The 22214-nt window shown below is 44.5% G+C and overlaps 1 protein-coding gene across 1 annotated transcript in view; it reads left to right on the top strand.

The window, feature by feature from the left end:
- The window catches only part of CSMD2 (CUB and Sushi multiple domains 2), a 616469-nt gene that overhangs the window by 311802 nt on the left and 282453 nt on the right, over positions 1–22214 (top strand). The window contains exons 7-10 of the mRNA XM_064363669.1: positions 3457–3534; positions 8705–8792; positions 9421–9545; positions 18373–18494. Coding sequence (XP_064219739.1) covers positions 3457–3534; positions 8705–8792; positions 9421–9545; positions 18373–18494 — 413 coding nt within the window. The remainder of the gene's footprint in view (positions 1–3456; positions 3535–8704; positions 8793–9420; positions 9546–18372; positions 18495–22214) is intronic.

Here is a 22214-nt window from a genome sequence, read left to right as displayed (position 1 = left end):
AGTCTGGGCCCTGACCAGCTGGATCTGAGTATATATCTTGTAGAGTTTATGTTGTTGGTATGTGGAACACTTTCCCAAAGAGCTGCGACATTTGTATTTTCCTGGGCTAACGTGGTGAGGACAAAGACTCTTATCTGTGGATTCTGATGTGCATTCAATGACCATTCAGTGACCACAGGCAACACTGGTGATGCAACCACTCAGATCCAGCCCAAAGCAGTAAACAGTCACCAAGTTCATATGTACATTATAGAGCTCCCTGCAGCTTTTCAGGTTCCTTCTCACTTGATTCTCATCACCTTGACAGACTCCATCCTATGCTAAGTAGCAGGAAGTAAAAGAGGAAGAACAGAAGTTAGTCCCAGCTTGGGATACATGATGACATCATCTGCTACTAGAAGCAGCCCAGTGAATATTAAGCACAGATCCATTAGGTTAGGCAGTCTTTCCTTGGGGAGGAATGAGTGGAGAGGGTGGACAGAGAAATCAGAAGAATTCCTTCTGGGCTCTTGAAAGAGGCAAGGAGCAGGAGACTTTTCCTCAATGCAACCCTGAGAAGAGAGGATGGGGAGGCTCCCTCTTATCATCACCTCTGCTCAGGGCCATGCATATCTCACAGTCTCCCATTAGCACCTACAAGGAAAATCCAAGCAACTTTGCCCCTGGGAATGGCCTCTGTGGTACTCTGGTCCCCTTCCTCATTCCCCTTCCTCTAGCAACACTAGAGCCAGAGACAAGGAGACTGTGAAGACTCTTTCACCACCTCCCACTTGGCCATGTGCCCTGAGCCATCTCCACAGATCTGACCACAAATGGGGTGCGCCGGCTCATAGAGACCCCTCACCCACTGCTTCCCTGATGCTGGGGCACCAGGGGTATCAGGCTCAAATTGTTGTCACGGTGCTGGGACCGCTCCTGTTCTCCCAGGGATGGTAAATCAGAGGGCTGGCTATTCCCCTGCCACACTGTATTAGCTAGACTTGAATTATGTATGTTTCCCTACTAATGCCCTCTGTTTGATCATGTGTCCACGTTAGTGTTCATTGGAAATTTTCCTGCTGGATACACATGGAGAGTAATGTACATTTATAAACAGGGTTTGAATGCATGTTGGGAGGCTTTGACTCCATGGTAATAACTGAATTTCATCAGGCATTCAGATTAGACAGTCACTTGCCTGCCAGGGAACAAACCCTCAGGGAACTTTTTCATATAGCCAGAGTCGAGGGACTGGGAGACAGCATTCCTTGCAAATCTGATTACTGTAAACTTTGATTTGGGGATTGGCATGTTATCTCAAGTCCAGAGCAAATACCTGAGTCTTCAGAGCCTGAGCTTGGGAGCAGATTCTGGAGAAGGTTGACAGTTTCCCTGGGATTACTGTGGGTGCAGATCACAAGAAAAGAGGCTGAGGCTGAGTGGAAAACAGCTGCTTCCTGGATGTTTGACTTACAGCAAGTCACCTAAACCACTTTGAACCCTGATTTGATTATCTATCGAGTAGGTATAATAACTACTGGTCAAGATTGTTGAAAGTATAAGGACCAAATGAAATACTTCTAGGCATTGAGGATACACCCATGACTAAAAATCCTTTCCTTCGTAGAGCTTACATTTTAATGCAGAGTGACAAAAATAACTGCATAAATGGTATAGCATGTTAGAAAGTTGGGAAGATAAAGTAGGGAAAGAGGCAGGGAGAGCTGGGGTTGCAGGTGTCATTCTAATGGAGTGGTCAGGAAAGGCCTCAGTGAAGAAGTGGCATTTGCACAAACACTTAAGTGGATAAGGTCGCAAGTTGTAGAGATACCTGGGGGAAAGCCTTCTGGGGAGTTGGCAGGCTGAGGCAGAAGCATGTCTGGCATATTGGAGGCACATCAGGGAGGCCCATGAGGCTGGAGAAGAGTGATCGAAGCCTTATACAGGGTCAGAGAGGTCATGGGGACAGATTGGTCTTGCAGGCCATCTTAAGGACTTTTACTCTAGAAGAGATGAGTTGCCACTGATGAGTTTTGGGCAGAGATATAATATGGTTTGGCTTGCATTTTAATAGATTCCCTCTGATTTTTGTGCTAAGAACAGACTATACAGGGACAAGGGTGGAAAATGGGAGGACATAGTCATGAGGGAAAAGGTTTTGCAGGCTTGGATCAGCATGATAGACAGTGGGAGTTGTGAGAAGTGGTGGCCTTTGGGATATATTTGGAAAGATTTGCTGATGGATTGTGTGTGGGTTTGAGAAAGAGGAGTCAAGGATGTTGATTTAAGTAAAGAACTTGTAAAGCACCCTGGACCTGGCACATAGGAAGTGCCTGGTTACAGTTGTTGTCACCACTGCTGGGTGTCAATCTGAGCAGGGCTAAGTCAGCAGGCTGGGTCAGCTGGAAGATGGCACAGAGGGGATCTAGGATTGGACACCTGCTCCAAGGCACATAACCAGAGACAGGGTAAAGTCCTTGGAAGCCAAGAGAATGCCTTGGGTAACCAAGTGTGGTCAGACCAAAGGAGGCTGTTGGGTACAGAGGAATGGCCATTGGAATTATGAAGTTCTGGCTCTGGCACCTTTTGTATGCTATTTGGTAAAGTTCTGATGAACTAAGGACAAGGCTGGTCTTAGTGACACGGTCAAAGCCAAATTTGATCCATCAGGCACCCACCTGAGTCAGGCACCATCTCCCAGTGACCTCTAGGACTCAGCTTCCTCCGCCCATAAGAGGTTGGCTGATGTAGGCTAGGCTTGGCTCAGATGATTCACTCTGCCCCCATGTGTCTCTTATCCTCCTGGGAGCAGCTATGTTGTCTCACAATGATGGCAGAGATGCAAGAGGCCAAGCCTAATCTGGCAGGTGCTCTTAAGCCTTTGAACACATCAAGGCCTCCCAATTTCCCATGGTCAAAGCAAGTCACAAGGCCAAACCTAAAGTCAAGGATCCAGGGAATGTATGCCACCTCCATAATAGGGGAAGATACAAAATGCATTGCAAAGGGTGAGAATACAAGGAGCAGCGACAATTTGGGCCTGTAATCTGATCTACCATACACCGTCAGAGCTGACTCAGAATTGAGGTAGAGAAGAAGCTGTAGAGGAGCAGAGGTGGGCTGCAAGGCTGCACACGTCAATGCTCATGAAAAGTTTGCCGAGGAGCAGGTTGAATTCAGTAGCTCTAGTGAAATCTCAGTCATCTGTGAGAGGCCACTGGGGGAGTCCCAGAGTACCTCAAAGCCCACCCAGTGGGAGACCACATTGTTTGCCTCCCCCAGCCTTGATAGTAACTTTTCCTTCATGTCTGAGGTCCTATTGCACTTGACCACTACCCTTGGAATGTCCCAGCCCAGAGAAGTTCCTGGCTTTGACCCACCATGGAATGTTCCAAAAGAGGGGATCCTTCTAGAGGGACCCTTATCCCTGGCATAGGTAACAACTCAAATTGTTTTTTCTCTTACCTCCCTCTCTAGTCAAGAAGCAAATTGAGTTGAAGTCTCGTGGCGTGAAGCTGATGCCCAGCAAAGATAACAGCCAGAAGACGTCTGTGTGTAAGTGTCCGCCCGCCAGCCCGCCTGCTGGGTCTTTTGCTCAAGGTCAGACGTGCAGGCACTAAACTGTGGGGAAGCCAGATGATGCTGGAATGACTTCCCTTCAACCCTGCTTCCTCCATCCTGGGCTCTGCACTTGGACATACTGACCCGGTGTCCAGAGAGCAGCTCTGGGGCCTTTGCTTTCTCCTCCTCCTCTTCCCATTTTCCTCCTTTTTCCTCTTTCTCCCTCACTTCCCATTCGAACTGCAGTCCAGGGAGTCATTACTGCTACATTTCTTCTTTATTTTTCCTTTTGAATCACTTCCACCTGCTAAGACAGTCCTCCTTCTGTCTCCTCTTTTAGGAGTCAATAACCTTGGGCTGGGATCTTGGGGGCTGCAGGGCCTCAGTTCCAGCTCCCAAGGGTGGATTGAGAAGGGGAGGAAGGAGAATGCCTAGCAACCTCCTAAAAGAGCCCTTGGACCTGGCTGGGCAAAGAGAGGACTGGGGAAGTCGCGGCAGGGAAAGGGACAGTCCTGCCTCTGGCCAATGGGAAAGCACTAGGGGCTCTCTTCTTGGCTTCTTGGGCATGGGGAGAATGACATCTTTGAGAACATGTTCCTGCTACCAGTGTTTGGAAGGTTAATAGGGGTCCAGTGCTGGGGAATGGTCTGTAATGTGGGTCCTAGAAACATCTGATCAGGGCCTGTGCTAAGAGACTTTTGAGCTAAAGCCCAGGAAGGGCTGGGGAAGGTTCTGGGCACCCCCACAAAACTGGGCTTGAAAGCAGGGGAGGTTTTTCCAGAAACCTTCCACTTTCCTTCTGGGCTAAGTAGTAGGGGGCCTTCCTTGGTCCTCCAAATGATTGACCTTCTGGTTTTCCTGCTCCTTCCCTCTCTTTGCCCTTCTCCTGCATCTCTGGCCCTCTCTCCCTCCACTTTTTCTCCTCTTGCCACTTTCTGCACCATCCTTCTTCTTATGCTTCTGCTCCCCCTCTTCTCTTCCTGTGCCTGACTTGCTCCTCCCACCCTCCCCGTTCCTCTCCTTCCATCTCACCTCCATGTGCTCACTTTGCTGGAGATGCTACAAGTACTTACTTAGAAGAGAGGGACACCGAGTGGCACCGGTGGTTTCTGAGCTCTGTGCCAATGTGTGTGGCCGGGAGAGCATCAGGGGAAGAGGCACTTTGGTCTCAGGCTCCGACTGAACTGAGCCTGGGTTGGGGATTGTCTGTGGTCTTTCAGGTCATCTGAGTGGAGACAGTTGTCATGGGCTATTGGGTGCAGCTAGGAACCGGCATCTCTAGTCACCCACCCTGAGGGACTGGATGGTAGAGGTCACCGGAAGACCCTTATTCTATGCTTGACTAGGGGTTTAGAGAAAAGGACAGGGTGCTAGGCAAGCCTAGGGTCAGGCCAGGAATCTGCAGAAGGCTCAAGCCCTGGCCCTGACCCTCACAGGCTTTTTCTTTCTGTAGCCACAGGAGACCCAATGAACTGAGGCACACACAGTTTAATTTCAGAGTTTGCCCTGGAACCACAGGCAAACTTAAGGAAATGGCCCTGATTTGGGAGATCCAATGTTTATCCCAATTGTGTCCTCCGGTAACATGTTAGCCCAGACACCAGTGTCTCAGTTTTCACATCTGTAGGATGGGGATGCAAAACCCTACCCTGCCTTCCTCCCAAGAGTGCTGCCAGATCTAAGAAGGGTCTCCTTGACCTAGGACTTTAGGGGACCCACAGACTAGCCAAAAAAGTGCATGTGATGCTGGGAGTGCATTTTTCTGGAGACAGGGTTCAGGGTTTTCATTAAGCAAACTAATGAAGATGCCAAAAACTCCCTCGGGAAGATAAAGACAAATACTGTTCTAATGGAAGAGTGCAAACGCTCTTTGAAAAATAAATATACATATCTCTATCAAGAAGATACTAGCCTCCATTCTAAGAGTTCCTCAGAAAGAATGGGTGTGTGACTCCAGCTGCCTCAGACCCAGGTAGCCACAAGTCTGCAGGTGGCTGGCCCTCTGTGTCCTTCCCAAATTCCCTGTGGACGGCTGTCCTAAAGTTCACAGGGAGAGTGGACCCAGCTCTCTGCCTTTACCCTTGCCATCGGTTCTGACCATCCATCCCCCCATGACTCCCTGCACTGGGTAGAAGGCGTTGCCTTCCTGAGCACATGCTGCTGCTTCTCCCTCACCACAGTGGCCCTCCCGAGGCAGAGTAAGCGTCACTTTCCATTCCTGCCCCTCAGTAGCCAACAGGACATCAATGCTATAAACACAAGCAACTGGTTTTGAGTGGGCAGAGAAGGCTGGAATTAAAAAAAAAAAAAAAGGAGGGGGAGAAACACCTCTTGCCTGCATAATTCAGACAGTAAACTGATCGCTGAGATTTAAGTTTCCTTGTTTCCTGGGGAATGATCCTCGCGGGACCACTGTCCCCTGCTCAGTCTGCCCTGGAAGGGGTCACTGGCTGGGTAGGAGCTGTGTCACCACTGGGTTTGTGACTTTCTGATTGGTGCCTGGGTTTCATTTGGGGCTGGCTGAGGAAAAGGGAGGTGATAGGGTCTGCTCTGTCAGGGGCTTGTGACTTGGTGGGCGGGCTTTGCCATGGTCTCTCTCTTGGGTCCAGCCCCGTCCTGATGGGACATCCTTCTGTTCTTTCTGCTTCCTGGGTTATGTCAATATTGAATGAGAGGGCAAGAAAAGGGGGCAGAGAACCACTATATGTCCTTCACATGCTGCAAGGGGGCTGTGTGGTTCCCATGCAGTGGTCATCAGAGACTTTGGGTTGGGTGTGACTTGTGGGCCTCAGGGTTGACTAGACAGAATCTAAAGAAGGTGGGTGCTTAGCTGGGGAGTCTTCAGTAGGGACGGATCACTGTAAGGCTGTAAGGGGACCTGGCTTACCAGCAGATAAGGCAGCTTACAGGAGTACATCAGGCTTCCTCCTCCTTCCCACCCTCTGGGTGCCTTAGAGGATGCCCTAGTTGTCTTCCTTCCATTACTTGCAAAATACTGAGGCTTCCAGGAAGTAGGAGCTTGCTCCACTTTGGGAATGGCACTTCCATCTTACTTTCCGAGCCTGAGATGTCTGGACTGGTGGGAATGGCTCAGGATGTAAAAGTGTTGGAGGTAGAGGTTTGGCAAGGAAGGGGATGTGTGTAAGGGACAAGTAGGGGTAGGAGTAACTGGCTTGAACATGCAGTGTAGAATGCAGAAAGGGAAGCTACACAAAAGGCCTGTGCTCACTGCACACAGCCAAGAGGATACCTATGTCTGGCTTGAGCACGCAGTCTGTCCAAATCCTCAGGTTCTGTGGCCAGCCATAGCCTGGGCTACCTGGAGGTTTAAACATGGTCTACTCCATGCCTCTAACTGTAGACTCCCTTAGTGAGTCTAAAACGAGCTCCCCACCTTCCCTAATTTTATGAGACCCCCTGCATCCTCACAGGTACCCAGACCCTGGAAATGCCCTGTTCCCTCTTCTCATGCCCTAGGTCCCCTATGAGTCCCAGGGATTCTTTCTTTGGCACATCCGTTCTTGCTGTCTCATGTCTAGCCTCACTGCCAGGCTCTTGTTGTCCTCAGCCTGAATGATCACAAAACTTCCTAACTCATCTTGAGGTAACTAGTCCACCCTTGAGCCAGCAGGTCTCACCATGCCTTCTCCCCACCAGAACTGTCTAGAGGCTCCCCATCATGTTCACGATCAGACTCAAACCCCATAGAAGTCTGATCTCTGAAATCTCACCGTCCACTCTTCCTTGTCACTCTTCACCCTCCCTCCTACTGTGGTCACACTGCATAATACTCATTCTCTTTCCATGTTTTGACCTCACTCCTCGTGCCTGTCTATCTTTGTCATCTCTGTTGCCATGTGTCTAAATCCTGTTAGCTCAGAAGGCCCGTGTTCAATGCCACCTCTCCAGGCAGCCTCACACGTGGGTGCATCCTTCATTCCTCCCCACTGTGGTCCCACAGTCTGCTTCTGTGGTTCATGTCCTCACTCAACTGGAAACTCCTTGAGGACGGTGGTCTTATCTGACTACTTTTGGCATTTCTCATGGTATCCAAATAAAGCCTTGTACACAGTAGTGCTCAATGAATGCTTGTTGTGTACCTATGTGAGTGAGTGGGTGAGTGAGTAATGGAGTGCTTTGTTCACCTTATGGGACATTGAACGGGATAGGAGGGACATTTGCAAAGTCAGAGAATGCTGAATGCTGTCCAGATGTCCTGGAACCCCAGTCTAGGGGATACTGTTGGGATCATGGGATTGGTGAGGCTTTGAGTGGAACTCCTCTGACCAGACTGTGTGCCTGGCCCCAGCTCCTGGCCATCCTCAAAGCCAGGAATCCAGCCGTCTCAGTACCAGCATCCCGACGGAAAGGAACAGGCAGGGGCGAGAGGGTTGCCCACCCTCCCCACCATGTATGTATCCGCTGCCCCCTGACCAAGCTTCTCCTCTAGTCAAGACAACTGTGTATATGGTTTTTGTAAATAGGACTCTGGCATTGGCAAGTGTCAGAATGTTGTACCCCCTGCCAGAACCATCACAAGTACCATCTCTGCTTGGTGCCCTTGACGGGTGACACTGGGTTGGGGATACTCTGGTGACTGCTTACTCTGGCTCGAGAAGTATCTGATGGGAAGAGGCTTCTCCGAAGAATGTCTGTGTTGGAGCTAAAGTCCCAGCTTTGAACTTTGACTGCAGCTTTCTCTTACATTCTTTACCGTCTCTAATCATGCACTCACCTTTTATTTAACTTTCTTTGAGTCATTTCTCCATCTGGGGCTGAGTTGGGGGGCTCATTTCATCTAGAGTCTCCACCCCAGATCTGAAGCGTAGGCATGGGGGGAGGTCACCAGGGGCTGTGGACGGTCCACCTCTGGCTGCTGGTGTGGGACGAGGGAAGCAGGTGGTGGTTGGCATGGAGGGCCTATCTCTGAGCCCACACACTTGTGATGACTTAGCTCACAAAGGAATTTGTCAAAAGCAGCTTCCTATCTTGCACATTCAAGAAACCCCAGGCCAGTAGACTCGGGCCACTCCACATAGCTCCAACAAAGCAGGGCCTCATTCTGTCTCTGCCCCCACCTCCCACCCTGAGACATTGCCCCAGCGGGTGCCTCCCTGTGACTGTCCATCTCTGTGTGTGCTGTTTTTTGTTTTTTGCCTTGTAGTAACTCAGGTTGGTGTGTCCCAAGGACATAATATGTGTCCAGACCCTGGCATACCTGAAAGGGGCAAAAGACTAGGCTCGGATTTCAGGTAAGACCTATTTGGGAATTTTCTGATTGTAAGAAGGGTGGGGTGGCCTAGCTGGGAGGGAGACAGGGGCTGGCCTTCCTGCAGGTGGAAATGGAGAGGATGGCATGGATATAGGAACAGACACTTTCTGGAGAAGAGCTGTGGCTTTGCCAGTCTCTCCTGGTTCAGTCCTTGGCACAATGCCCATGCTTTAGTGGGGGAAACTGTAGACTGACAATGTTATCCAGAAAACCTATTTACCCAGGGTACAAAGGGCTGCCATCTCAGTAATGACATGCCAGCAGGCAATTCATGCCTGCGATAATCTAGGAGACCATTTTCCTTAAAGTTTATGGGTATCATCTACCCACTCTTAGCAGCCCTAACGGATGCTTATCTCAGAGGATCGCTGTTTTGCTCACAAAGTCACCTTTTAACTCAATCCCGAAACCATTAGAAGGACCAAAAAAAAGAAGATGAAAAGCAGATGTTCCTTCCAATGGAGATTTTTACTGATAAAACAGTGGAGCAGAGATTAAAGGCCAGAAGGAAAAATAACATGTGGGGCTTCTTTGTGGAACAAGGAAGGGCTCGGGGCGGGGCTTGGCAGGCCCAGGGATTGAGCTCACAGACACACCTTGTCTCCCAGGTTAGGATCCAGCGTCCAGTTCACCTGCAATGAGGGCTATGACCTGCAAGGGTCCAAGCGGATCACCTGTATGAAAGTGAGCGACATGTTTGCGGCCTGGAGCGACCACAGGCCGGTCTGCAGAGGTAAGGGTGCCCTGGGGAAGGGAGGCTGGCCAGAGAGTTGGGCTGGGCTTGGAGGATGAAGCCCAGCTCCTAGCACCTGAGGCTCAGACTCTCAGGCAGACTGGCTTCCCTCCCTCCCTGCTTTAACTTACCAGTAAGTATGCTTATCTAGCCGTTTCTCAGTATCAAGGCCTGTGCTAGGATAAGGAGATACAGAGATGGGGAAAATAAGCATTGTGGTGCTTGCCCTGCACACACCTTACAGTCTAATGGGGGAGGCACATGTGAAACAGCTTGCTATCTCATTGAACAGATACTGAACCACACCTAGAAGAGAAAGGAAGTCACCTTTTATACTGTCACCTTGAATCCGTCTGTTATAACACATATACATCTTGAACCCTCTATCCCATGCCCTTGTTTCTTTCCCCATGTTGCAACAAACAGATTTGTCACTTCTGCAAGGATGTTTTTACCTATGCAGTAATGATGTGTTTCTAACCCCCCACCTGGGTGTTTTGTTCTCCAGGACCCTGCCACCACACCCCCAGGTTCACATGAACTAAGCCTGGGCTGGCCTAGCCTCTACCCAACCCGCAAGTAATCCTAAAATAACAAAGGCAAGTGTATTCCTGCTTTGGGTCAGGGCGGCAGCTGCTTCTGTGGTAGAGAAGCCTCTGACGTCATCCCCTAGGGAACCAGCAGAGAGAGCCCCTGTGCACTAGGCTATTATGTGGTCCCTAAAAGCCAACGGGGATTCTTTTGAGTGCCCCTTAAGAAGAGAAGATATGTTACATTATGAAGTTACATTCTGGATCCTTCTGATCTAAGAAAGAGATTTCTGCCTCTCTTTGGCATATGCATCAAGATGAAATTCACTCAGAGTAAGAGGATCCAGGAAAAATAATATCTCATTATCATACTGAGAAAGGGACAGAGTTGGAGCTGAAACCCACACCCTGTTTTTTAAGTGAGTCTATAAGTAACCTAGAAGAGTATCATTATAACATCTTTCAAATAAGCCTTACATCCTCTTTCAACTTTGAAGTGACCATGATCCACAGTTTATAATATTCTTTGCATTTTCACTGATTTTACCTATATTATCTCAAGGCTTCTACATAGCTACTATGTTTTTTTTAAAAAAATCAAACAACAACAGAAAATTCTTGTTATAACTCTCAGCAACTGGGCAAATCACCCGTTTTCCCTAAGCCTTTCTTACTTCTAAATGTTGCTGATAGTACGTACCCTACCTTTCTTATGTTTAATGTGGAGATTGAATAGAATTGTGACTGTGTAAGCATTTTATGAATTGAAAAGTGCTAGAAGAAAAAAATATATATATCCTCATGCCAGTAGAATATGAGCTCTATAGGGCAAGGACTTCTGTTTTGTTCACTGCCTAAAATGGGGTACATAGTAGGTACTCAATAACAGGTGTTGAATGGATGATGGAATGAATGATTCATTGGATAGCATACCACTCCAACGCCAGGGAGCCCAGACACCAGCCATACAGAGAGGCATAGAATTATCCAGTATGAGGACCAAGGGACCCTTGCCCATCTGTCATTTCAGAATTCCTTTTGAGAAACCAAGATGACAATGCCTTCAGGCAGTGGTGGGATCTAGTCTCTCCTCAAGACCTTTTCACTAGAGGAAGGTTGTTCTCTCAGTAATGATGTTTGTTTATGTGAACATGCCAAGGGTGGCGTATGGCTGGTGTTTTGGCCTGAAGGAAGTTTGTAGCTGAAAAGTATGTTCATCCTTTTCTCCAGTGATTTGGGCCCACCGAAGTCTGAATTCTCTGCTTCATTGTCACTAAGCATTGGGCTGAGCTCTTTCACATGGCCATCTCATTCCATCATCTGCTACTGTAAAGCAAGAGGAAATCATGGTACAAATCCAACCATCATCACTTTTTAGCTGGGGCCCTTGGGCCAGTTTCTTCACCTCTCTGAATCTCTTTTTTCCTGTCAAAAAGTGGTGATAATAGAACATTACTTCGTGGGGTTACTTTGAGGACTAGACGAGGCAGTCCTTTTTTAGAAGTGATGCCAATACGTCTGTGAGGCTTATGTGCACATGTGTTCTGCTTAACCAGGTGGGCGCTGTCCGAGTAAGCTTTCTCAAGCCCTGGAGCAAACCTCAGCCTCTAGTTGCTGCAGGCTCTTTTAGAAGCTGTCTTGTCCAATCCTATTGCAATCATACAGTTTGGGAGTCACATGGACTTTGATCTAGATCACAACTCTGACAACTTCTAGCTTGCTGGCCCTGGGCAGGTTCCTTCATCTTTTTTAGCCACAGGGCCCTCATTTGTGAACATGGAAAACAAAATCTCCCCACCTACCGATTATGAAATTTAAGCTAGTCGTTGTCTAGAAAGTGGCCAGCCCTGACATTCTCAATACGGGTTAACATTCCTGTTTTCTCTCTCTTTTTTTTTTTTTTTCCTCTCCAATAGGCCATTGTGAAAGAGAAAGAGAGACTGCTACGTCTCCTGCATTTGAACCTAGATGATCTGTCCTGGGCTTCCCTAGAGGCCCAGGGCTGAGATAGATTAGAGTTAAGGGTCTCTATTTTGGCAATTTTTAAAGTTTTCTTTTAAAATATTTTGTTTTCAATGAATTGCAATTACTATTCTGTGATTTTTAGGAGAGTTTAGGTGAAGCCCACTTTAAGAATAAAAATGAACAAAACTCTTTCCATTCCAAGAAGTTCCACTAACAAGCAAGTTACCAAAAGATCACATTCTAAAAAGAATTTTACCATAATGATGGTATTATTTTTTTATTTAATGCAGTTAAAATATGATTTGATTTGAAATGCTCATTTTCCCACACAATTAATTCTACTAAAACACGGGCCCTGGCAAATAATAGGTTCTCAACTAATGTTTGAGGACCACCTGAATGAATCAGTGATTGAAACGAATGAACAATATGGGACTGTGCCCTCATTTTGAGATATGAAATTAGGTATTCACAGGCCTTTCTTTTCTCTCCTTCCCATCTGAAGAAATAAGCTTCTAATTTGACTCCTAGAAAATTTTCATCATACAAAGGAGATTGAGGGCAATGTGAAACACTGTTAAACTAATTCTGTTCAGCCCCAGAGATAGTCAGAGTACATAGATATAGGGCTTTTCAGACTTATTTTACATATGGAGCTCAATATTTAAAAATAAGTTTTTGCAGAACCCCAATAAATAAAACAGATACAATGGAGCTTCTCTGATTAAAGTTGGGTCAGGGGATTTCTAGTCACCCCTTTGTCACCATTTTCAGTAGCCCCTGAGCCCTGGTACCCCTAGGGCTCCAGGGAACACCATAAACCACTTGTGTAGTGAAAAGACCAAATTAACAACCAGCTCTGATTTCTTGTGATTACAAATTGCTGTTGATGGAGGTTGGGGACTGAGTACCAGACCTAGATGATACTATAGTTACTGATTCACAAAGTAAATAATTAACAGAAAATTATATATTATTTTTCCTTTGTGGCTAAATCCATATATGTATGCCTTTGGGATGGCTAGAATACCAAGCTTGGGACTCAGAGACCAGGAGAGACCAGGGTTAAAGTTACAACTTTGCTGTTAACCATATGCCACAGGAAAAATCACTGAAATGCTCTGAATCTTTTTCCTCATCTGTAAAAGGGGAGTGAAACCGGGGAAATATGGCACAAACCAGAGTGAATTAAATGTCATGATAATTACAGGTGGCTGTCTTCTTGGTGGATTTCATTAGATCAGCTTTCTGGTTTTACCCCTTAAACACAATTGTTATCCAGAGTTCTGTTTTCAAATCTCTTCTCTTCTTTCCTCTCTCCTCTCTTCTCCTCTCTACTTATTCTCCCTGGATGACACATACTGACTGTACTACAATGCATGCCCCATTGCTCCAGCCCTGAGAATGTCCCTGAGTCCCTTACCTATAGGTGCTAATGATAAACCTCCTATTTATTAAATTATTTATACTTTTATATAGCATTGCACTAGGCATTTTTCATAATTTCTTTATGAGTAAAGTGGCAATAACCATATTTTATGTTTAGCTGAAGCTTAGAGTGGGCAGCCAACTTGCCCAAGGGCACAAAGCTACATCTGTTGGGCTGAATTTCAAACCCTGACTCCAAAGGCTGAATCCTACTTCTACTTGAAAATTGTACCTGGACATCCTTCGGAGTCAATATATTGGATGGAACCATGCAGAACAACTCCCCCTCCACTCCCCACTTTTTTGGGTAACTTTTAATTTTGACATAATTTTTAACTTATAGAAAAGTTGCAATTAATGTGCAAAAAGCTTGCATGTGCCCTTTCCTAGATTTAAACAACTACTTTTTAAAAGTTAGTGGAGAAGAAGAAAGCTAAGAAGAAATTTGGTCAGAAAGATAGGAGAAAAGCCAAAAAGCATCACTGAAGCCAAAGAATATGAGTTTCACAAAGAGAGAAAGATCAGTAGTGTCAGATACTCCAGAGAGGTCAAGTATGATCACGACTGAAAAGTAACCATTGGGGTTAGTGACTCAACCAAGTGTTGAATGTTTGAACTTGTTTCTGCAAGGAATTGGTGAAGGAAGACAAGGGAGATTATTGACTTGGGCTGAAGCTTCAATTATGATGGCAAACCATGAATCTGTGGTGATAACACAGTTCTCCTGGTAGCTCCCCCAACCCCCAAGATTAGGGATAGAAAAGGTGGATGGTAGAACTGATGGAAGGCAGGCATTTCACCAAGCAGATATGAGAGTGTTGAGGAAGATGAAAGCATTGGTGAGTGGTCTTGAGGTCAGACTGGGTAGTGAGGGAAGAGGGGTCAGTTGAGGATCAATAGATGGGATAAAATGTGGGAACCAAAAGGCTAGAGGGGCCTGTGATGTAGAGCAATGGTACATTGAGACCAAAGTCATTCTTCTGGGAGCAATAGGGGAAGGAATGGAATGACTGGGTTTAAAATCTGTGAGTTGGACTTTCCTGGCTCCCAGGATAGCAGGGCCCTGGATGTGGCCATAAACATGGTTGATCATGGGATGGAGGAAGAGCAGGGTATTAGAGCTCATGAGAAGGTGCTGGCCTCCAAAAGAAGGGGCATCTCTCCATTGAAACAGGAGAGAAAAAAGGAATTGAGTACATATGCAGACAGGATTGCATTTTTAGAGAGTAGGACAAAGGCCGTGCCTGCTTCCGTTCCCTCCAAAGAGAGAGCCAAAGTCATCTGCTAAGAGTAAGGGGAAGTAAGAGAAAGATGTTCAAGGGACATCTAAAACACATGAAAAAGTCTTTGAGCAGAATTAGAGAGTGAGCTTATAGAGCTAAATGGTAGGGTCACTGGGCAATAGCTAGGACGTTTTTGAAATGAGTAATCAGGAGTTTATAATAGACATCCATCTTCCTACCCATGATTTTTTTCACAGCAAAGCTCAACTGTATGGTGACAGGAATGGAGAAGGCAGGTAGAGGGATTCATTCCAAACTGATGTCTTCTAGGCAACTGATTAAAGGAAAAAGAAGCAAGGGGCTTCGGACAAGCAAGAAAATGAGCCTAATGGTGGCCCATGGGATCAAAGTTGTATAAGGAGAGAAGAAAAGGCAGAAGGAGCAGATGGGTAGAGAGGAGATATTGCTGTCAACAGAGTGGAGGTTTCAGTAGGGAAAGATGAATTCTACTGGAGGTTCAGAAAACAACAGTGGAAAGAAATACTTGAGAGTGGGAGCAAGACCTTGACTACAGAGGGCTGCAGAGGAGGTGGTGGCGTAGGAGCGGAAGATGGGCTTCAGTCAAGGCAGTGGTAGAAGCAAAGGGTTCCAAAAGATGTTGCAGCTACAAGTAGGATTTGTTTTTCCTTAGAATTGGTAGTGGGAGATGGTTCCAGAGGACTGTGGAAAGGGTTGGGAGGTAGGTTAATAGGAGGAGAAGCAAGGGAAGGCAGCATGCAACAGGATGGGAGTCAGATTTGGAGAGAAGATATAAGACCAGAGGCACTTGCACCTGGAGCAGTTCTCTTCTTGGCACCAAGTTGTTTCAGTGTCAGAACTGGCTGTGGGCCCAGATGGTATCTCCCTGTGGTCCCCTGGGATACTGTTCCCCATTATATGGTGTAGTAATATCCAGAGGAAAAATGGGAGTGGCTGCAGAGCTCAGGCATGGAAGATCTCAGACCAGTCTCTCCTGAAAGGAATCTGGAAGAGCATTTGAGGGAAAAAGGCAAATAGAGAAACAAAATGATACATTTATTCATTTAGTGAGACATTGTCTGAGCACCTACCATTTTGCCAGCCCATCTGGGTCACTGTGATGAGCTTTCTATCTGTTAGTGGGATCCCATGGAGCTGACTGCTCAGGGGAGTGTCTGTCTGTCCACAGAACCCCTTACTTTTTCCCAGACAGCAAAGGAAAAAAGTAGCTAATGCTTCATTTTGAACCTAATTTAAGGTACTCTATGCTATCTGCAGACTGTATATTTTAATTAAACTCCTTTAAGCCCTTAAAGTGGTAAATGCCTTTTTGGCCCGTTCTCTCTCATTACCTTTAGCATGTTTCAACGACTGCAAATACCATCTAATTCTTGGAAACAAGTACAAGATAAAATTGAGTCTGAAGCTGAGGGCTTTCATCAGGAAAGTCTGACTTTCCGGAAGAGGTGTAAGATGGTGCTGGTGGAGCTTTCTAAGGATTCTCTGCACGGCTAGAGTTCTGAGTCCACAGGTCCTCTTTGCAAAGTGGGATGGAATCAGGGCTTTGATTATCTTATTCTAATTTGGTTAGTAATGTTGTCAGCCTCAGATGTAGTTGTGGAGGAGGAAAAAACTATCAAGAAACTTCAGGAAAGGTAGAAAAAGGATCCTTAGCTTTGAGAGAAATCCCAGGCATAGAGAAACAGAATAGACATGGCGTTGGAAGTCTGATTAGCTCTGGTCCCAAAGGTTGACTACTGACAACATCCCAAGCCCTGGGCTGAACCTTCACATTCATCATCTCATACAATTTCCTCCTCACCATATCTCAATGAGGTGGTATCATTTGTCCCATTTTACAGATGAAGAAACAGAATCAGAGAGATTTTTTTTAACTCATCCAGGCTTAAACGAACAGCAAATGGATCTAGATCCAGAAGGCCAAGTTGGTAAATTCCAAAGCCTGACCTCGCCTTAACCATGCCACACTGCCACAGGGCCCAGTTATATCAAGTACAATCTAGGAATCTACGTGCTTCTCAGCACAGAATAAAAAAGGAGCAGTCAAATACACATGGGGGAATGGAAGGGGGGAGGGTCCCCCGGGACTTGTTGAAACTTGATTCAACAGATTCTTGAGCTCAGGATGAGGGAGGAGCAGATCCTTCTGGTGCAGGACTAGGGTGAGAAGAAACCTCTTCCCAGGAGGTGATGAGCTAGCAAAGAGGAAGGAACAGACCTGACCCAAAAGCCCCTTGCAAACAACTCTCTGACAGCACCTGCTCTGCTTGATAGTGAATGTTTTTCCACCTGCTCCCTCCACTTGCTGTGGTCCTTCAGAGAGTAGGGGCTGTGTCAGACACTTTTTTCTCCCCACACTTTTCCTGGCCCATAGTAAGCACTCAATAAATGTTGGAATGAATGAGTGTAGGAATGAGTGCATGAAATGAGATTTATTTTGTCTGGGAGCTGCAGAACCTGCTTCCCAAACCCTCCTAGGAAGGACATCCTGGGAAGGACATCCTGGGAAGGGTTTATCATGGCCCTTTCCACACATGGCAAGGAGTCCTAGCATATTTGGCCCCATCAGAGGAAACCAGGTTTGACACCACTTTCATTTTATATAGTTAAGCTCGTTGAGTTTGCTCACTATTTCTTTACTGTTAGGCTCTTTGCCTACAATTAGGATAAATTGCCATGTGGGCAGCATGAGAACAGGCTCTTGGAACCTTTTATTAAAATAGCTGAACACTAACATTAAAGAATGAAGTGGCTAGAACTAAACATACGTTTTTAAAGAAAGCAAATACCTAGGTACAATGTAGTACCTTAACTGTTATCAATCACTACTTAATCTAATTAGTTTAGAAGCTATTTTAAAGAGCTTAATTAGATTAAGCTGTGATTGATAACACTTTATATCTACTTGAGTAGAGCACTTCTAATTCACCTTGAATCTTTATGTTTCCAATCAGAAGCCGGTTTCAGGGATAAGCTGAGTGTAGAGACGGATTTGGGAAGCACTGAAATCACTCTGGGTGCCTGGCACTGAGCTGAGTCAGGGGCGTTGGCAGAGCTCTCGGGCACATACATTCTGAGACCTAATGGAGTAGCCTTGACAAAGATACCCTGAAATTCCTCTTCAGGAGGACTGAGGGGTCACAGAGGAAGGAATTAGGTCAGACCCCTAGTTAAGCAGCATTAGATCCACAGCAACACTCAGCTGGTTTGGAGAATTGGAGTACAAATTGGGAAATGATAGGTTAGCAGAGTAAGGCATGGGCTGCTTAGGTGTCCATAGGTGCCTGGGATCCACCTAGCTTTAGGTCATCCTGATAGGTTTTAGCCCACACCCTCTTGGGAAAGAGAAATTGCATGATCATAGTGGAGTCAGGATGTGGGGGTAGGTGGGGCATGCAGAGGGGTCACTTAGCCTGCCTTGGAAGTTCATCATTGCCTACAGAACAGCAGTCAGGGTGCTCCAGGCACTGCAACTTCCCTTCAAGCCTCCTAAGAACTGTAGGGGAAGGACACAGGAAGCAGAAGGTTATGTCCAGGGTGGAAACTATACAGATGCAGGCTCTTCTGGGCTGGGAGAGGGAGGTAAGAAGGGGAACTGGACCTAGTCTTAACCCAAAGGCTTGTCTTTCATCTCCTCTGCAGCCCGCATGTGTGATGCCCACCTTCGAGGCCCCTCAGGCATCATCACCTCCCCCAATTTCCCCATTCAGTATGACAACAATGCACACTGTGTGTGGATCATCACGGCACTCAACCCCGCCAAGGTAAGGCTCTTGGGGAGTGGGGTGCTGTTCTGTGGACAGGGCGAGGTTGGGGACAGTTGGTCTACAAGGTTTTTCAAACCCAGAATTTACTGGTGTAGAGTAGAGTCTCTGCAGACAGTTCTTTTAAGTTTTTTTTAATTAATATCGAGTGTATAAAAAACAGATTATAGGGCCGGGCGCGGTGGCTCACACCTGTAATCCCAGCACTTTGGGAGGCCAAGGCGGGTGGATCACGAGGTCAAAAGATCGAGACCAACCTGGTCAACATGGTGAAACCCCATCTCTACTAAAAATACAAAAAAAAATTAGCTGGGCACGGTGGCGCGTGCCTGTAATCCCAGCTACTCAGGAGGCTGAGGCTGATGAATTGCCTGAACCCAGGAGGCAGAGGTTGCAGTGAGCCGAGATCACACCATTGCACTCCAGCCTGGGTAACAAGAGCAAAACTCCGTCTCAAAAAAAAAAAAAAAAAAAAAAAAAAAAAACAGATTATAAAATATAAGCAAAATATAAAGATCATCCATACCACAAACACCTATGCAGCCATTGTCCAGCTTAAGGGGAAAAGAAAATCAGTTACCTTAGTGATGCAGGTTCCTCACCAATCCCGTTTCATTCCCCTACACCCTCAGAGGTAAACATTACCTGAATTGTGCATTTATTATTTGTTTGCTTTTCTTTATACCTAGCACTTAAGTGTGCATCCCTAAAAATATATCGCCTAGTATGCTAACATTTGAGCTTCATATAAATGTAATCATGTATGTATTCTTGATCAACCTCACTCGAAATTATGTTCCTAAGATTTATCTAAGTTATTGTGTGTAATTTTGCACTTCTACATACATTTTTTCATCTTTGTTTCCTGTTTAGTTTTTTTTTTTTCTGTGCCCTTTGTTCTCTCTCTTATAAATTTTGCAAGTATGTTGCCAAGATCCACAAAATAACCTGTTGGAATCTTTAGTTTTATCAAAACTACAGATTAATTGGAGAAGAACTGATATCTTTTTGATACTGAGTCTTCCAGTCCATGAGTATGGTATATCTCTCTATTTGCCTAGGGTTTCTTTAATGGCTTTCAATAAACTTGTATAATTTTTTCCATTACAGATCTTATGCATGTCTTAATATAATTACTCCTAAATATCTTATATTTATTGTTGCTATTATAAATCAAATCTTTTAAAATTGCACTTTCTACCTGTTTCTTGCTGGTGTTTAGAAATGCAATTGATTTTGTACTTTGATTTTTATATTAGCAACTATTTTGTAAAAATGTCTCTGATTTCTTTGGAGTTTTCTACATGGATAGTCATCATCTGCAGAAAATGATGGTTTTGTTTCTTACTTTCCAATCCTTATACCTTTTCTTTATTAGTGGAAGATTGGCATAATTTTTTTATTTTCTTGCCTCAGTGGTCTGACTGGAATCTCCCAGTATAACATCAAATCATTACTATGATGGTGACCCCTGTGGTCATTGTTTGATATTTAATAGAATGTTTTTATTTCTTCACTGCCAGGGTCCATCCCATAGACCCCAGTTGTGTGACAGATGGATAAGTGCACTCACACACAGAATACAGTGAACAAGTGGGCCAAGGGATCATGAGCCACTTACAGAGAGAGATGACAGCTACATGACACTCACTAGTTCACCATCTCCCCATTTATTCAATATAGATTTAATAACAGAGGCTTTAAGTCAACACACTTGTAGAGAAAGATTAAAGCCAGGTTCTGATGCTCAAAGCAAACACCATTAGTGGATAATATCCCTGGTCAACCTCCCCACAAGAGGGCCATCCAGCTCAAAGGTTAGTTTTAAGACCACATGACTAAACAAGTTACTAAGGTAAAGTAAACTCCCCCAAAGACCCTAATTATTTGCTTTATGTATTAACTAAATGTAAGGGGGATTTAGGATGCCTTCAGCCAAAACTTCTTTTGAAACTGTGAAAAATCCCTTAGGGCTTCCAAAAGGGTTTGAGACTATATTTTATAACTTTCTCTACTATTTTTCCCTTAATATTTTTGCCACCACCCTGAGTGAATTCCCACACTTCACTGTCAAGTATCATGTTTGCTGACATTTATTTTTCATTTGTAGGTACTCCTTTTGTAATAGAATTGGGGAATTTACTTTCTAATCCTAGTTTGCTAAGAGCTTTTATCAAGCATGGATATTGAATTTTATGAAGCATCTTCCTATACCTATTGATACAATCATAAAATTTTTCTCCTTCATTCTCTTAGGATAGCAAATATTGCCTTTTCTCATGTTAAACCAACCTTGCATTCTTAAGATTAACATAACATGGTCATTTAGTATCGTAATTTTTATACATGCCTATATTTGATTTGGTTTAGTAATTTGTTTCTATTTTGTTAGTGAGCTTAGCCTGTTATTTTTTTTTTTCATATTGCCTTTGCCAATTTTTGTGTCAATATATTGCTAGCCTCAGAAAATGATTTGAAGAATATTTCCTCTTTTTCTATCCTTTGGGGTTATTAGTAGAAGATTGGCATAACTTTTGCCTTGAAAGTTTGGTGGAATTTCTCAGCAAAACTATCTGGGTCTGGTATCTCCTTTGTTCAAAGATTTTAGACTATAGACTTAATACATGTAATGACCAAAGAATTATTTTGGTCATCTGTTTTTTTTTCTTGACTCCATTTTAATAAATATTAAAATTTATTGGATATAAAGTTATACATAGTATCTCATTATATTTATGATATCTGCAATTGTTGTGTTTCAATTCCCTTTTTCATTTTTAATATGTATCATTTTTTAATTGGTGTTGCCAGAGGTTTAATATTTGTTAGTCTTTTCAGCCAACCAATTTTTGTTTTGTTACTATTCCTTTTAATACATTTCTTTGCTAATTTATCAGTTTCTGCTCTCATCTTTATAACTCCCTTCTAATGCACTTGGGTTTATTCTGTTGTTCTTTTTCTGGCATCTTAATTTTGCTTTGTTCATTATTTTTCAATCTGATTTAATCATCAAAGGCTACAAATTTTCCTCTAAGGACTACTTTGGCTACATTCCTGCAGATTTTTATAGTTATTATTTATTTTTCTGCTATAGTTTAGTTCTGAATATTTTTAAATTTACATTATTGTTTCATCTTTTAATAGTGAACTATTTAGAAGTGTTTTTTAATTTCCAAAGGATTTTTCTAGCTGTCTCTTTCCTACTGTTTCTAAATCTTGTGGTCAGAGAACATTGATCTATATTTGAATCATCTGAATTTGTGCTTTTGAGACCAGAAATGGTCATTTTTCACATAGATTCTGTATGGGCTTGAAAAACCCTGCATTTTGTGGTTTTTGCTTTCTAATATGTCCATTACATCAAGTTTGCTCATTGTGTTTATATCTTTATATCTTCATTGGTTTTTCTTGTCTTCTTAATCAATCAGCTACAGGGGGAAGAATATTAAAATCTCCCATTATGATGGTGGGTTTGTCTATTATTCTTTGAAGTTCTGTCAATTTTTGCTTTATACATTTCCAGACTGTGTTATTAGAGTATGAAAGTTGAAACTCAGAATTATACATCTTCCTGGTGAATTGAACTGTTTCAAAAATAATTATGTACTAACTCTCTTTATCCATAGTGATGTTTTTAACCTTAAAAGCTTTTCCCCTCCATCCATTACATCAGTTTTCTATTGGTCTTTGTCTAATAAATATTTTCTATTCTCTTACTGT

The sequence above is a fragment of the Aotus nancymaae genome, unplaced genomic scaffold (assembly GCF_030222135.1).
Source record: "Aotus nancymaae isolate 86718 unplaced genomic scaffold, 86718_ANA_hifiasm-v0.15.2.pri h1tg000053l, whole genome shotgun sequence".
In the NCBI taxonomy this organism is placed as follows: domain Eukaryota; kingdom Metazoa; phylum Chordata; class Mammalia; order Primates; family Aotidae; genus Aotus; species Aotus nancymaae.
This window is presented reverse-complemented; position numbering and strand designations above follow the sequence as displayed.